The sequence below is a fragment of the Triticum urartu genome, chromosome 3A (genome assembly GCF_056163025.1).
Source record: "Triticum urartu cultivar PI428250 chromosome 3A, HENAU_Tu73, whole genome shotgun sequence".
Classification (NCBI taxonomy): Eukaryota; Viridiplantae; Streptophyta; class Magnoliopsida; order Poales; family Poaceae; genus Triticum; species Triticum urartu.
This window is the reverse complement of record NC_141875.1, coordinates 727,904,910-727,919,096: the sequence shown is the minus strand read 5'-3', so window position 1 is coordinate 727,919,096 and position 14,187 is coordinate 727,904,910. Positions and strand designations below refer to the sequence as shown.

The following is a 14,187-nucleotide window of genomic DNA, read 5'->3' as shown; positions in this document are numbered from 1 at the left end:
CTCTTGGGCTTGGAGGCTGATTTGGGTGCTTCTTTGGGCTTTGATGAAGCAGCCCCTGACTTGATAGCATCACCCATAAGCTTTTGTGCCTTGGGTGCTGGTGCAGCAACCTCTTCTTCCTCTTCCTCTTTAGAATCTCTCATGATTGAGGATCTCCCAAGCACTCTAGCAGTGGTGTTTTTGATTCTCTCCTTCCTCTTCTTCCCTTCTGCAGCAGCCTCTTTGGGTTCAGATCCCAAAGGGACTTGAGTAGATGCTCTGGCCTTAGACATTGGAATTCTCTTTGCAGGAACCTTTTGCTTCATGCCTGGCTTGGTGGCAGCAGCAGTGCTATATTCCTTCTTAACCACTTTCTTCTTTGATGTGGCATCATCCTCAGTGGCCACATAGTCTCCATCCTCAGACTCTGAAGTTTTCTTCTTCCTTGTTCTGGTGGCAGCTTTGGGCAAGTTGCTTGGGGTGCACCTGCTACCATCATCTGAACTGCTAGAGGGACTAGTGCCCTCACTCAGGTGAACCTGCTCCTCTGACCTGTTCTGGCTATCACTCTGATCAGACATATTGCAAACACTGACAGCAGACCCTGTGAATAGATATAGATGAGATAGAGTGGATGAGCATCACAAAATGGAGAGGTTTTTCTAAAAGAATAAGTCAAAAACTTAGTTTTAGTTTTCCACAGAAAGCATTTCGGATCAACCAATTTGTAAACTTGGTGATACCGAACCAGCTGTTGGAACCTAAACTAGTGAACTCGGTCAGACCGAGTCACAGTTCGGTGGCACCGAGACTGCTAGGGTTTCACAAAGTCTTGAACTCGGTCACACCAATTTGCAATTCTCGGTCAGACCGAAAATTACATGTGCAATGGCCTGAGCCGAATCGGTGGTACCGAGTTCCACAACTTGGATGGTCCGAGATGGTTTCGGCAGAAACCTAACCCTAAATTTTCAAATCAACTCTAATCTATGGAGTGTTTTGACTGGATAAGATCGTTTTAATCGTGGTAAGAATCATAATGAACACAATGTGCTAGGAATCGGACGGGGATAGCACTGTGATCGAGTCCATACCCTAGTTCGGCGATGAACTCGCTACGGCGGCAACGGCGGGGAAGAATTCCGTTGACGGCGGCGGAGACCAGCGACAGGAGGCAGCTCGCGACGAGGAGGACGATCCGGAGACCCAGGAGGCAGAGCGAGCTATGCGCGGGCGAAGGGGTTTCATAGAAATTTCCAAAATTTTGCCCGTGAGTATATATAACCCGACCCTGTCGGTGTGACCGAGTGGAACAACTCGGTGGCACCGAGATTCATAACTGCAAGCAGTTACTGAAACTCGGTGTGACCGAAAGGTTCAAATCGGTTGCACCGAGATTGAAAACCTAGATCGACTTAGTGATCTCGGTATGACCGAAATGGAGGAATCGGTCAGACCGAAAAGCACAAAGAAGTTTTGGAAGTTTAAGTCTATGACAAATCGGGGACTCCGAGTGCTCCTCACAAAGAGTGGTTCAAATCTGACTTGATCAAATTTTGTGATGTAGCATGAATAGAGTTTGAGACGAGAAAAGCATAGATAGCTAGAGAGGGTTCTTAGGCATTCTTGTCCATCCACTTGGCAAAAGAAAAGAAAAACAATCAATCAAAACAACAAGTGGATGTCCTCGAATGAGTAAAATATGCGATCAACATGCTCACACAATTAAATGGCAATTGAAATATGTGGCAAAGCATGCACAACCAATTCTAGCATCTATCAAACAATTTGCGATGACTAGGTCATCTATATATGAGTATATTGACTTAGGAGTCAAATGAGAACATTTGATCATAGGTCATACTCATCGTTTAAGCACAAGTGGGGTTACCACTTTTACATAAAGCATTGTTGTGTTCACACCATTAGAGTTGCTTTAGCTCAATTATTAGAGTAAAGCTCCCCCTAGATGTGAGATCCCCCCTAAGAGGGATGAACTAACCTTGGGTTTTGTCGATGATGACTTCATGTAGATGTTGAAGATGTGGATGCTCAATGTTGATGTAGATCATTTGGAGCTATCCATTGGAGTGAGTTGCACTTTCAATACCTACACGGGTTAGTCCCACAAGGAACAAACAAGGATATCCATAGACATAGAGTGATGCACACATAAGATGATGTCTATGAAAGCTTTTAGGTTACCTTGTCCCTTGTCTTACAAACAAGAGGGTTTGTGACTCCTTGAACTAGTGCAAGATGTGGAAGTTGATTGCACTTGTTCTTGCCAAGATGATAAGAGTGAAGTATGTTGGCGGAGTCACCCTCAAGAACTCTCTAGCTCTTCTTCTTCGGGATCCACGCCATCTTGATGGGAATCCTCGGTGTTGTAGTTGTACTTGATGAAGTGGAACTTGAAGTAGTCTTGGGAACCCACTTGACCAAGGCCTTAGGAGCTTCTTCAAATGCATCAATTTCCTCTTGAAGCTTGTCCTTGCCTTTTTGCGTGTGGTCTTGTGGTGGAAGATCATCTTGAGCTTGTGTCCCTTTGAGAGAAGTAGGATCATACTTCTCTTGTTGAGGAACAAACTTCATCTTGGGGTATTGATCTTCTTCCCACTCAACTCTATTGGCATTGAACTTTCGTTCAAAACCAACACCTTGATTCTTCCGGTGCCTTCCTTGCTTGCGTACAATTTCCTTGAATTGCTTACTTCCGGCAAGGCTCTTGTAAACACCTTTCTCTATAATTCCCTTCAATAAGCTATTTTCTTGCTCAAGTGTAACTTGGCTAAGAGAATCATTAGTGGAATCAAGAGAACTACTAGAAGCAACAATATTGGATTTAGCATGATTATTGTTACTACTAGAGGAAGAATCTTTCTTGTTCTTGTTACTAGACTTGACTTGAGTCATGTAAGTGGATAAGAGTAAACGCTTGGCAATGTAAGAATAACTTTTCTTACGAAGATCATCATTGATTGCTTTTAAGAACTCATGCTCTTGCTCAAGGTTGAGCTTTTCAAAGCGCAATTTCTCATGAGTCCTTAAAAGTTCTCGATGATCTCCTAAGATAGTTTCATGAGCTAACTTAAGAGTGTTTAGTTCTTTAGTTAGAGACTCAATCTTCTCCTTATCATTGTCATTCGTTTTATCTTGATTGGCATGATTAATTGATGTTTCATCATAGTATTCATCACTAGAGTTGTCAACAAGTAAATCATCATCACCTAACAAGTCATCTTCATCACTATTGAAATCAACATACTCGGGGTGTGATACCTTTGGGCCTTTAGCCATGAAGCATGTTCCAACTCCTTCATTTGGTGAGTCAAATATGTCGTAGGAGTTGGTTGTCACAAGTGCTAGACCGGCAACACCTTCATCTTGAGTATATCCGGAGTCGGAGTGATAGCTTCTCTCGGAGTGGTTGTCGGAGTTGGAGCCGGATACCCATTCACCAACATGAGCTTGATGTCTTCGTTTTGTGTAGCTCCTTGATGACTTGTCCTTTCTTTCCGAATCCTTGCTTCTCCGTGAGGGTCTTCGTTCATAACGATCATCTCTACTCCTTCTTTCTCTAGATGGTGATTCTTCTCTTCTACTTCTTCTCTTCGGAGAATCTTCTCTTCTCTTGTAGGGGGTCGTACACTCATTAGAATAGTGTCCGGGCCTTCCACAATTGTAGCAGTTTCGCTCTCGACTAGAAGATCTTTTGTCATTGTAGGACCTTGATTTGGAGCTTCTCTCTTTGCTTCTACTCTTGTAGAACTTGTTGAAGTTCTTCACCATTAAGCTCAATTCTTCATTGAAGGTTTGTTTCTCACTCGATGATGTGGGGGCTTCACATGAGGCTTTGTAAGCACCACTTGATTTGTTGTGAAGTTCCTCTTTATCCTTGAGTGACATCTCATGAGCAACAATTCTTCCGATGACTTCCGTTGGCTTGAGATCTTTGTAATTGGGCATCATTTGGATCAATGTGCACACGGTATCATATTATCCATCCAAGGCTCTTAGGATCTTCTTGATGATGAATCTATCTGTCATCTCTTCACTCCCTAAGCCGGCAATCTCATTTGTGATAAGAGCAAGCCTAGAGTACATTTCAGCGACACCTTCACCATCCTTCATTTTGAACTTGTCAATTTGACTTTGAATCACATCAAATTTGGATTCCTTGACGGAGTCGGTACCTTCGTGCATATCAATCAAAGTATCCCAAATTTCCTTTGCATTCTCAAGACGGCTGATTTTGTTGAATTCTTCGGGGCACAATCCGTTGAAGAGGATATCACAAGGTTGAGCGTTGTATTGTAGCATTTTCAACTCATCCGCGGTAGCTTCATGATTCGGTTCTCTCCCATCAAAGAATTCACCTTGCAAGCCAACACACACAATAGCCCAAACGGCGGGGTTATGTCCAAGAATATGCATTTTCATCTTATGCTTCCAACTAGCAAAATTAGTACCATCAAAGTAAGGACCTCTACGGTGATAATTTCCCTCGCTAGACGCCATACTCTCCTAGGTTGTGAAACCAAGGCTATGACCACCAAAAGCTATGGAAATCAAAGCAAATGGAGACCAAAGCTTTGATACCACTTGTAGGATCGAAAGTATGTCTAGAGGGGGGTGATTAGACTACTTGACCAAATAAAAATCTAGCCTTTTCCCAATTTTAGTTCTTGGCAGATTTTAGCTATCTTAGCACAAGTCAAGCAATCTCCATATAATTCAAGCAAGCATGCAAAAGAGTATATGAGCAGCGGAAAGTAAAGCATGCAACTTGCAAGAATGTAAAGGGAAGGGTTTGGAGGAATCAAACGCAATTGGAGACACGGATGTTTTTGTCGTGGTTCCGATAGGTGGTGCTATCGTACATCCACGTTGATGGAGACTTCAACCCACGGAGGGTAACGGTTGCGCAAGTCCACGGAGGGCTCCACCCACGAAGGCTCCATGAAGAAGCAACCTTGTCTATTCCATCACGGTCGTCGCCCACGAAGGACTTGCCTCACTAGCGGTAGATCTTCACGAAGTAGGCGATCTCCTTGCCCTTACAAACTCCTTGGTTCAACTCCACAATCTTGTCGGAGGCTCCCAAGTGACACCTAGCCAATCTAGGAGACACCACTCTCCAAGAAGTAACAAATGGTGTGTTGATGATGAACTCCTTGGTCTTGTGCTTCAAATGATAGTCTCCCCAACACTCAACTCTCTCTCACAGGATTTGGATTTGGTGGAAAGAAGATTTGAGTGGAAAGCAACTTGGGAAGGCTAGAGATCAAGATTCATATGGTTGGAATGGAATATCTTGACCTCAACACAAGTGTAGGTGGTTCTCTCTCAAAAAATGTGTATTGGAAGTGTAGGTATGTTCTGATGGCTCTCTCCACGAATGAAGAGTGGGTGGAGGGGTATATATAGCCTCCACACAAAATCTAACCGTTACACACAATTTGCCAAACTCGGTGGGACCGATTCAGCAAACCTAGTGACCGTTAGGATTTTCGGTGGGACTGAGATGCAACTCGGTAGGACCGATATGGTTAGGGTTAGGGCATAACGTAATCTCGGTGTGACCGATTACACAAAATTGGTGGGACCGATTTTGGTAATAAGCTAACCAGAGAGTTGGTCAGGTAAACTCGGTGGGACCGATTCGCTCATCTTGATGAGACCGAAATGTTACAAAAGGGAAACAGGGAGTTTACGTTGCAATCTCGGTGGGACCGATCGCTCATCTCGATAAGACCAAAACGTTACGAAGGGAAACAGAGAGATTACAATCCCATCTCGGTGAGACCGAGATCCCTATCGGTGAGACCGATTTGCCTAGGGTTTGTGGCAGTGGCTATGACATTTGAAACTCGGTGGCGCCGGATAGAAAGAATCGGTGGGGCCGATTTTGACTTTTGGTTTAGGTCATATATGGATGTGGGAAGGTAGTTGAGGGTTTTGGAGCATATCACTAAGCATTTTGAGCAAGCAAGCCATTAAGCAACACCTCATCCCTCCTTGATAGTATTGGCTTTTCCTATAGACTCAATGTGATCTTGGATCACTAAAATATAAAATGTAGAGTCTTGAGCTTCAAGCTTGAGCCAAACTTTTTGTCCTTAGAATTTTGAGGGATCCACTTTCCTCATCCATGCCATGCCATTCATTGAGCTTTTCCTGAAATATTAATCTTGGAATAATGTTAGCTCAATGAGCTATATGTTGTTAGGAATTACCAAAACCACCCAGGGATAGTTGCACTTTCATCCTCGCATTCCCAAGTGGCTTCATCTACAAAATGGTTAGACCACTGAACTTTTAGGAACTTGATTGCCTTTTGACGGGTGTGACATTCAACTTGATCAAGAATGCAGACCGGATGCTCTTTATAAGAGAGGTCTATTTACAATTCAAGTACTTCATTATCCACTACTCAGGTAGGATCCTTCAAGCAGCGGCGGAGCTGTGACACATGGAAGACATCATGAACCTGAGAAAGGTTCAACGACTGTTCCAATTGATATGCCACTTTTCCACATCTTCCGAGAATTGGGAAAGGACCAATGTAGCGAGGAGCTAGCTTGCCCTTGATTCCAAAACAGTGAGCACCTGTCATCGGTGTGACCCAAAGATAAGTCTTTTCACTAGATTGATAGACCATTTCTTGGTGATGATGGTCGTACGGACTCTTTTGACGATACTGAGCAGTCTTTGGATTCTTGCGAATAACGCGGACTTGTTCTTCGTCATGTTGGATAATATCCGGACCGAAGAGTGGCCACTCCCTAGTTTTTGACCAATTCAGAGGAGTTCGATACTTTTGTCCATACAATACTTTGAAGGGTGCCATCTACAGACTAGCTTGATAGCTATTTTGTATGAGAATTCAGCATAGGGGAGAGATTCCTCACATTTCTTGCCAAAGGAAATGACACAAGCTCGAAGCATGTCCTCAAGAATTTGGTTGACTCGTTCAACTTAACCCTAGGACTGAGGGTGAAAGCAGTGCTAAAGGTCAGATGAGTTCTCATAGCTTCCTGGAAACTTCACAAGATTCTTGAAGTGAAAAGGCTGCCACGGTATGAACTGATTACCAACAGAATACCGTGGAGTGAAACAATTATGAAAACATATAGAATTGCCAGCTGACTACCAGTGATGATTTTCTTGACGGCTAGAAAGTGAGCAACCTTGGAAAGTCGATCAATGACGACAATAATAACATCATGACCCTTCTGCAATTTGGGAAATCTAGTGATGAAGTCCATCTCAACATTGTCCCATTTCCATTCAGGAATAGCAAGAGGTTGCAGAGTTCCAGCAGGTTGTTGATGTTCTGCTTTGACACGACGGCAAACGTCACATTCAGCAACATAGCGAGCAATGTCTTGCTTCATGTTGGACCACCAGAATCTCTGGTGAATGTCTTGGTACATCTTGGTACTACCCGCATGAATAGACAGAGGTGTGTCATGAGCTTCTTTCATGACATCCTGGTTCATGTCAAGGTTATCTCCTCTGGGAACCACTAAGCGACCTTTGAAGTACAAGGTTTCATCATCATTAATGATGAAGAATGAGGGCTTTTCTCCTGTGAGATAGCGCTTAATCTTAGAGACTTCAGAGTCAAACTTCTGAATTCTCTTTATGTCGCCCACGAGATTTGGTTCAACAACCAGGGTATTGAGAGAAACTCGGACAACAATATGGAGGTTCAACTTCCATAGTTCTTAATGAAGAAGGGGTTGTCCTTGTTGTACCATGAGGTTGCTGCAATGTGACTTTGAGACTCAAGGCATAGGCCATTACATTAGCCTTGCCTGGGGTATACGAAATACCCAAGTTAGAGTTTCATATTTCCTCCATCCATATGTGTTGATGAAGTTTTAGATCCGGACGAGTGAATTCAAACTTTGATGATACGTGCTACTTGTGAGCTGCATTGGGATTTTTCCGAAGATGAGAAGAGATGCAGCATAGTAAAGATAAATATTCCGCTCAATAAAACTAAGGTATTAATTCAGTAGGATAATCACGCAAAGCCTTGTGAACAGTACCTGCACACACAAAATCAATTAGTTGCACCCAACGCGAGCAACAAGGATGTCAATCCCCTTGAACTCGTTACCTGTAAGGATCAAATCTTGTAGTGGTAGATAAATAAATTGCAAAACAAATAAAAAGTAAATAAATTGCAGCAAGGTATTTTTGATTTTTATATATGATATAAAAGTAAGACCTGGAGGCCATAGTTTTCATTAGAGACTTCTCTCTCGAACCTGTTTCTCCTCTAGGTCAGCCACCAACTAAATGAGCTCATCCCTTCTACCAACAATACCAACAAGATCAGTAGCCTCGGCATACAGAGTGGGCATTCTAGGGTCAATTGTTTTCTTGAGACACCAGAATTGGCCGCATCATCCCACAACAGCCTCTTCTATCGCTCGCTTGTCTCCACGACTTGAGTTTGAGTTGCTCAAGCTGACCAGAGATCCCATGGATAGCTCCAATATTTTTCACCTTGCCGATGCTCTTGGGGATGAAGCCCATGATACCACCCTACTTTATCCAGCTCATGGTCGAGCTTGTCCATGTAGTTAACTAGTTATCGATGCAGTCCTCGATTTCATAGGGCATCTCTCTCACCTGGTCTCTCCATTCCTCCCTGTCAGACAACTTCCTGAGAAAAGCATTGATGCTGCTCAGCCGAGTTTCAGTGAGCTGATTTTGCTCCTCACAGCTTTCTGCAGCTTGTACTCGTCACTCATCAGTTCCGCGAGCTTCCTGAGGAGGGAATTCAGCACCCCAGTGGCAGTGGCCACCATAATTCCTTCCATCAGATCTGGGTGCTGGAGCCTCAGAATTTCAGTGTAGATGTTGCCTCGTGAGCATGTTAAGATCACTGGAGCCAAGTACAAGCTGCTGCAACCAAGAGCAGAGTATGTCCAGATCTCTGATTTATGACTGTATAAATATTACAACCAGATGTACCCAATCTAACTACTCCCATGGGGAATCAAGAGCAAAATTCATGGTATAGTCACAGCGTACCTCAACTGATGTTCGGTGACTGGCTGTAGATAGAATCCGCTGCTCCTTTGATCTGGGTGCTTTGTCTGGCAAGCAGGCACAGATGTTTTTTCACCTGATCACATGATTTGTTTCGCTATAACCACATATTTGTACCACGGGGATTGCATTGGTAAACATGTAAATACTGCTTGCAAAAACACAAGACGATAGTGTTTTATATGGAAAACTTCCTCAAATGTTTCATATGGAAAACACATGCTGGTGGCACATTAAATACTCCCACACAATGTCCTCGACAACACACACAACCTCTACCTGATGATTTGCATTAGATGCACACATATAACCACCAACTAGCCGAAGCTGGTACATTCACATGAACTCAGCAGCAAATTACATCGGCAAAGCGATGGGGGAGCATTCTTAACAAAATGTAACAATGACCTTGGCCCTGGGAGACACCCTCGGCAGAGCTAATAGCTTGGCAAGAACAATGCTGCAATCTGTTTGACCCTTCCATTCTATCTTCACTTCTTCAAGATCAGGTGCCCAACTCGGTAGCTTTGCCACGAAATCGACTTTGTAGTCAAGACCCCGGAAACATTCAACACAGGCCATTACGAGATGGTCCATTTGCATTTGCAGGGTATGCTCTAGAATCCTCGCCTGATCCTGATCGCATGTGCTCGAAGCGTAACTCTGCAAAAAAAAAAAAAACATGACTCATTAGGGGCCGCAAACACAACAAACATGGATTGGGTGAGTGAGGGAGGGAGAGGATTTGCTGGCATACGTACCCACACCGCAAGCTTCTTCAAGTTAGGAGCATTCTGAAATAATGAATAAGCGGTCAAGACTTGCCTCTGGTCCCAAAAGCATATCGTAAGATAAATATCCTCAAGGCGAGTAAACACAACTGGGAGCTTCGTGAGTATGCACCCTTTTGATAGATACTGGAACAAGAAAACAATGTCAACACAGATTAGTCAGAAGGCAGAAGAATACCATAGCAATGCTGGAGCTAATAATAGCTCACCTTCATGAAACTGCCAGTAATTCCAAGTGTCTTGATCTCACTTAGGCTTCCCAATGACTTCTTGACATGGTTTTCCTTGTCATACCCAATTGGAACAGACTGATATAGTTTAGCTTGGTGACCTAGATAGAGAATGGCCACCTTCAGATTAGGGGCCTCCAAATTAATGTCTTCAAAGTCCCCATATACATTAAGATATTCTAGCTTAGGAGCTTGAATGTTTAGTCGGTTGATGCCCACAAAAGAAGTTAATATCAAATCAGTCAAGACGGGGCAGAACGAGATCAGATTTTGGATATCCCTGTCTGTGGATGAAAAAATGTTTAGGCTCAGGTAAGTTAGGCTCTTGAAACCTTGGAATGCTCGGGGCAAGCTGATGATGCAGTTTTCCAGTTGCAGAAACTTCAAATCACCGATAGAAAAGAGGCATGAGGAAATCTTATACCTTGGTCCTGAGTTCAACTTGATTGTAACTGACCTTGGTGATCTCCTTGACAGCATGAGCATCCACCTAGCGAGCTCATCATGGTAACTTTTTTTACCTGATATATCAAACTCTTCTATGGTTCCCTTTTGGAGTGCTAGCACCATATCGACCAACGTAACGAACCTGGTTCGCATAAAATTTCTATCGCGCAAAGATATTTTTGGCATATCTGTCCATGCATCCCTCCAAGTACTTGATAAGGTGCTAGTGCCAACCGCTTCTCTGACATCCAAATGGGAGAGGACGTTGCCCTTTATCTTTGGAGGTAGACTGCTCAGTCTGTCTGAACTCACAACAGATGTAGCTTCTGCCCTGGTCTTTTTGCAGGTACTCATTGCTTCAGAATCCAGATAAAACTGTTGTAGCATTTCCAAAAGACGGGGTGCCTAAATAAGCGAGGATTCTACCACATATCACTACATACAAATATTAAATGGTGCACTGCGTAAGTTGCCTATTCAAGGCAAAACAAAAAATAAGCAACAGTCAAAAGATGGGAGTTTCTTGAAACAAGTCAAGCCGGCATGTTTCTATTAACAGAACTGAACTCGACTACTGGTGTAGGTAGGCTGAAAAACTTGATTATTCCAACATTAAATATAAGTATGATCGGGATGCAATAGCTTATAGTCATGGTTACTCAGTCACGACTGTCCTAATTTGATCAACGATTATGTCTGGCATACTATGCACTATACTAAGGTCCAACCGACAATTAACTAATTTTCTTACCAAATCAACATGCTAGCTAGGAAAAGATTAATCCAACGAGATTGTCACTTTAGATGTTAGAGATAGAAAAATACAATGTAAATAATATAGTAGTAATAAACTGGATTAAGTTAAGCAACAAATCTAAACAAGCATCTGAACAACATTATAACACCATATGCAGTACAACTAATTGTACAACAGATGTAGCACAGGTTTGGGCATAGATTCATACAACTGATAAAAAAACTTGAAATTGTTCGACTCATGAAATAGGAAGCCAAATCAACTTACTCCAATGTCTCTTCTTGGTGTTCGATGTGGCTCAACGACGCTCGCGCTCAGTTGCTGCAGGAGCGCTGAATAACGGGAGGAGATGACGCCGCTCGCCTGGTGGGGCCTTGGACACCGCCAAGCACGGCCTACCGCCAAGATGGAGCGCTGAGGACAGAAGGGCGAGGACGTCGCCGCGACGCCAGGCCGGATGCGTACGCAGGAGCGCCGCCGGCCGGGCCCTGCTGCCGTGCCGTGGTTAGGGTTCCAATTTCCTCTCTTTTTTCCTTTTAAAGGATAGGGTTCCAATTTCGTAGTGGCTTCAGAATTGGGCTTGAGGAGAGACTGGGCCACTGGGCCATGTATGAGTAGGGAGGCGTGGTAGGCTAGTCTGACTGAATGCTTGAATAGCCAGCCTTCTTTTGATTTTCATTGCAGTTTTGCAGTTAGTAGCTCTGGTAGGAGTCGTGGACTTGGTCTCTTTTGGAACAATCTAATAAAGCTCAAAGTTTTAAGTTATTCCCAGTATCACATAGATGCTAAGATAGATGGTGTTGGTCCTGAACTGTGGTGTGTAACTCTTGTTTATGGTGAGGAACAAATTCCAGAAAGGTACAAAACATGGGATACTATTAAGGGTATTGCTGCTACAAGCAACCTGCCCTGGATTGCACGTGGTGATTTAATGAAGTACTTAACCTGAGCGAGCATAATGGTATTGGCAATCGTAGCATGACGGTACTGAACCGCCTACGTGGCATGTCAAATCAGCAACAAATTGGGGGTCAATTCTGTCACAAGGGGGTAAAATGTGCCACAAAGGTGATAAATGGGGGTATAAATTGAGGATTTTCTCAAAAATGGGTAAAATCTGTCAAAAGGGTGAATCATGGGGGTAAAAATGGAATTAATTCATTTCCAAAACATCGATTCTACCACATATTACTGAAAATACAATACATGCAAAAAGTAAATGGTTTGCTAAGTTGCTTGTTCATAGAAAAACAAAATAAACTACAACTGAGAGATGGGAGTTTAGGGAGACAAGTCTAGTGTGTTTCCATTCACAGAACTGAACTCAACTACTGGAGTTGGTGAACTGAAAAGCTTGATTATTCCAACATTAACTATAAGCATGATTGACATGTACTAGCTTAAAATCATGCCACTAGTTGAATCAACGATTATGTGTGGCAATAATAATTACAAGATTAGATTTCAACCGACAGTTAACAAACTTTATGTGTGCCAAATCAACGTGCTAGTTAGGAAAATGTTAATTCTGAGAAATTAGCACTGCAGTGCTAGAGAATAAAAAATACTAAAACGTGTTTAGATACGGCATCCGTATAAGACAAGTAATTCAGGACTAAGGGAGTAGGTAACAGAGTAGTACTAAACTGGATTCAGTTAAGCAACTGAATCTAAACAAGTATGTGAACAGCAGTAAGATCAACAAGAATCGAAACAAGCCTCGGTTGCTAGTCATTAATTAATCCTCACGGGGCTCATGAACTTAACCATATCAGGTTATGCAGTTACAGTAATACTATAAACTGGCAGCAAACCGAGCATACGGAGTTGCTGCAGGAGCGACAAAGAACGGGAAGGCGACGCTATGGAGTTGCAGGCTTGGGCTTGCGGGCGGGCGCTGCCCAACACGGCCTGCAGACCGAGCCGGAGCGCAGATGCCGCCGTGACGCCACGCCGGATGCTTGAGCCGCCGCGCTTGGAAACCCTGGGGACACATTGGGCCACTCGGCCATGTGGTGTCAGGGTAGGTGGGTTATATTGGGCTGAATGCTGAATAAATAGCGGCCGCTTTTCCTTTTTCTCATGTTATATACCATATATCGCACATAATCTCCTAAAAGATATACGCACATAAACTCCTCAAAAAAAATAAACCCCTCAAAAAAATACGCACATAATCTTTCGGCAAATACTGAATACTCATGAATTGGACTACCAATGGACATTCAATTTTCAGGGGCTGGGGGGTTTCATGAATTGGTACACGCAATGCGGAGCACCCCGGAATTGGAAAGATATATTTGTCTCATTTGCTATAAGCAGGAATTTACGATACGCAGAACAAAGGGACAAAAAAGGACTAGCTGAACTGGCGCAGTTGAGGAAGGGCAACAGCGGCTTGTGTGTCTCCGGCTCAAGAAAGGAAAACATTTGCTAATAGTAGCACATTAAGTACTCCCTCTGCCTGATGAATTGTGTCAAATGCACACATAAATAACCACCATCTAGTCTTGGCATAAAAAAAGCTGAAATAGTTCTACTTGGCTGCAAATTAAACCGGCAAAGTGATGGGGGATGCTCTGTAGACTGCAGGGATGCATGCTTATAAAAAAGTAACAATGACCTTGGCCCTGGGAGACACCCTTGGCAGAGCTAATAGCTTGGCAAGAACCATGCTGCACTCTGTTTTGCCCGTCCATTCTATCTTCACTTCTTCCAGAGCCGGCGCCCAACTCAGTAGCTTTGCCAGGAAATTGACTTCGCAGTCCAGGCCCCTGAAATCTTTCACACTGGCTGTTACGAGATGATCCAGTTGCACTTGCATGGTAAGCTCTTGAATGCTCGCCTGATCCTGATCCAATGTGCTCGAAGAGTGATCCTGAATTTTTTTTTCACAAGTTATTAGGTGACA

The 14,187-nt window shown here is 43.4% G+C and overlaps 1 protein-coding gene across 4 annotated transcripts in view; it reads right to left on the bottom strand.

Annotated features, from left to right (window-relative positions):
* Positions 1-14,187, bottom strand: part of LOC125546248 (F-box/FBD/LRR-repeat protein At1g13570) — a 137,323-nt gene that overhangs the window by 120,318 nt on the left and 2,818 nt on the right. The window contains exons 4-7 of one of the 4 annotated variants that reach the window (XM_048710460.2): positions 13,900-14,154; positions 10,052-10,894; positions 9,813-9,968; positions 9,198-9,714 (exon numbers count right to left, since the gene is read on the bottom strand). In XM_048710460.2, coding sequence (XP_048566417.2) covers positions 9,439-9,714; positions 9,813-9,968; positions 10,052-10,894; positions 13,900-14,154 — 1,530 coding nt within the window. In that variant the 3' untranslated portion in view covers positions 9,198-9,438. Of the gene's footprint in view, positions 1-9,197; positions 9,715-9,779; positions 9,969-10,020; positions 10,925-13,899; positions 14,155-14,187 lie in introns of those variants that run through there. The other 3 variants (XM_048710459.2, XM_087514295.1, XM_087514296.1) reach the window with 3 other exon arrangements.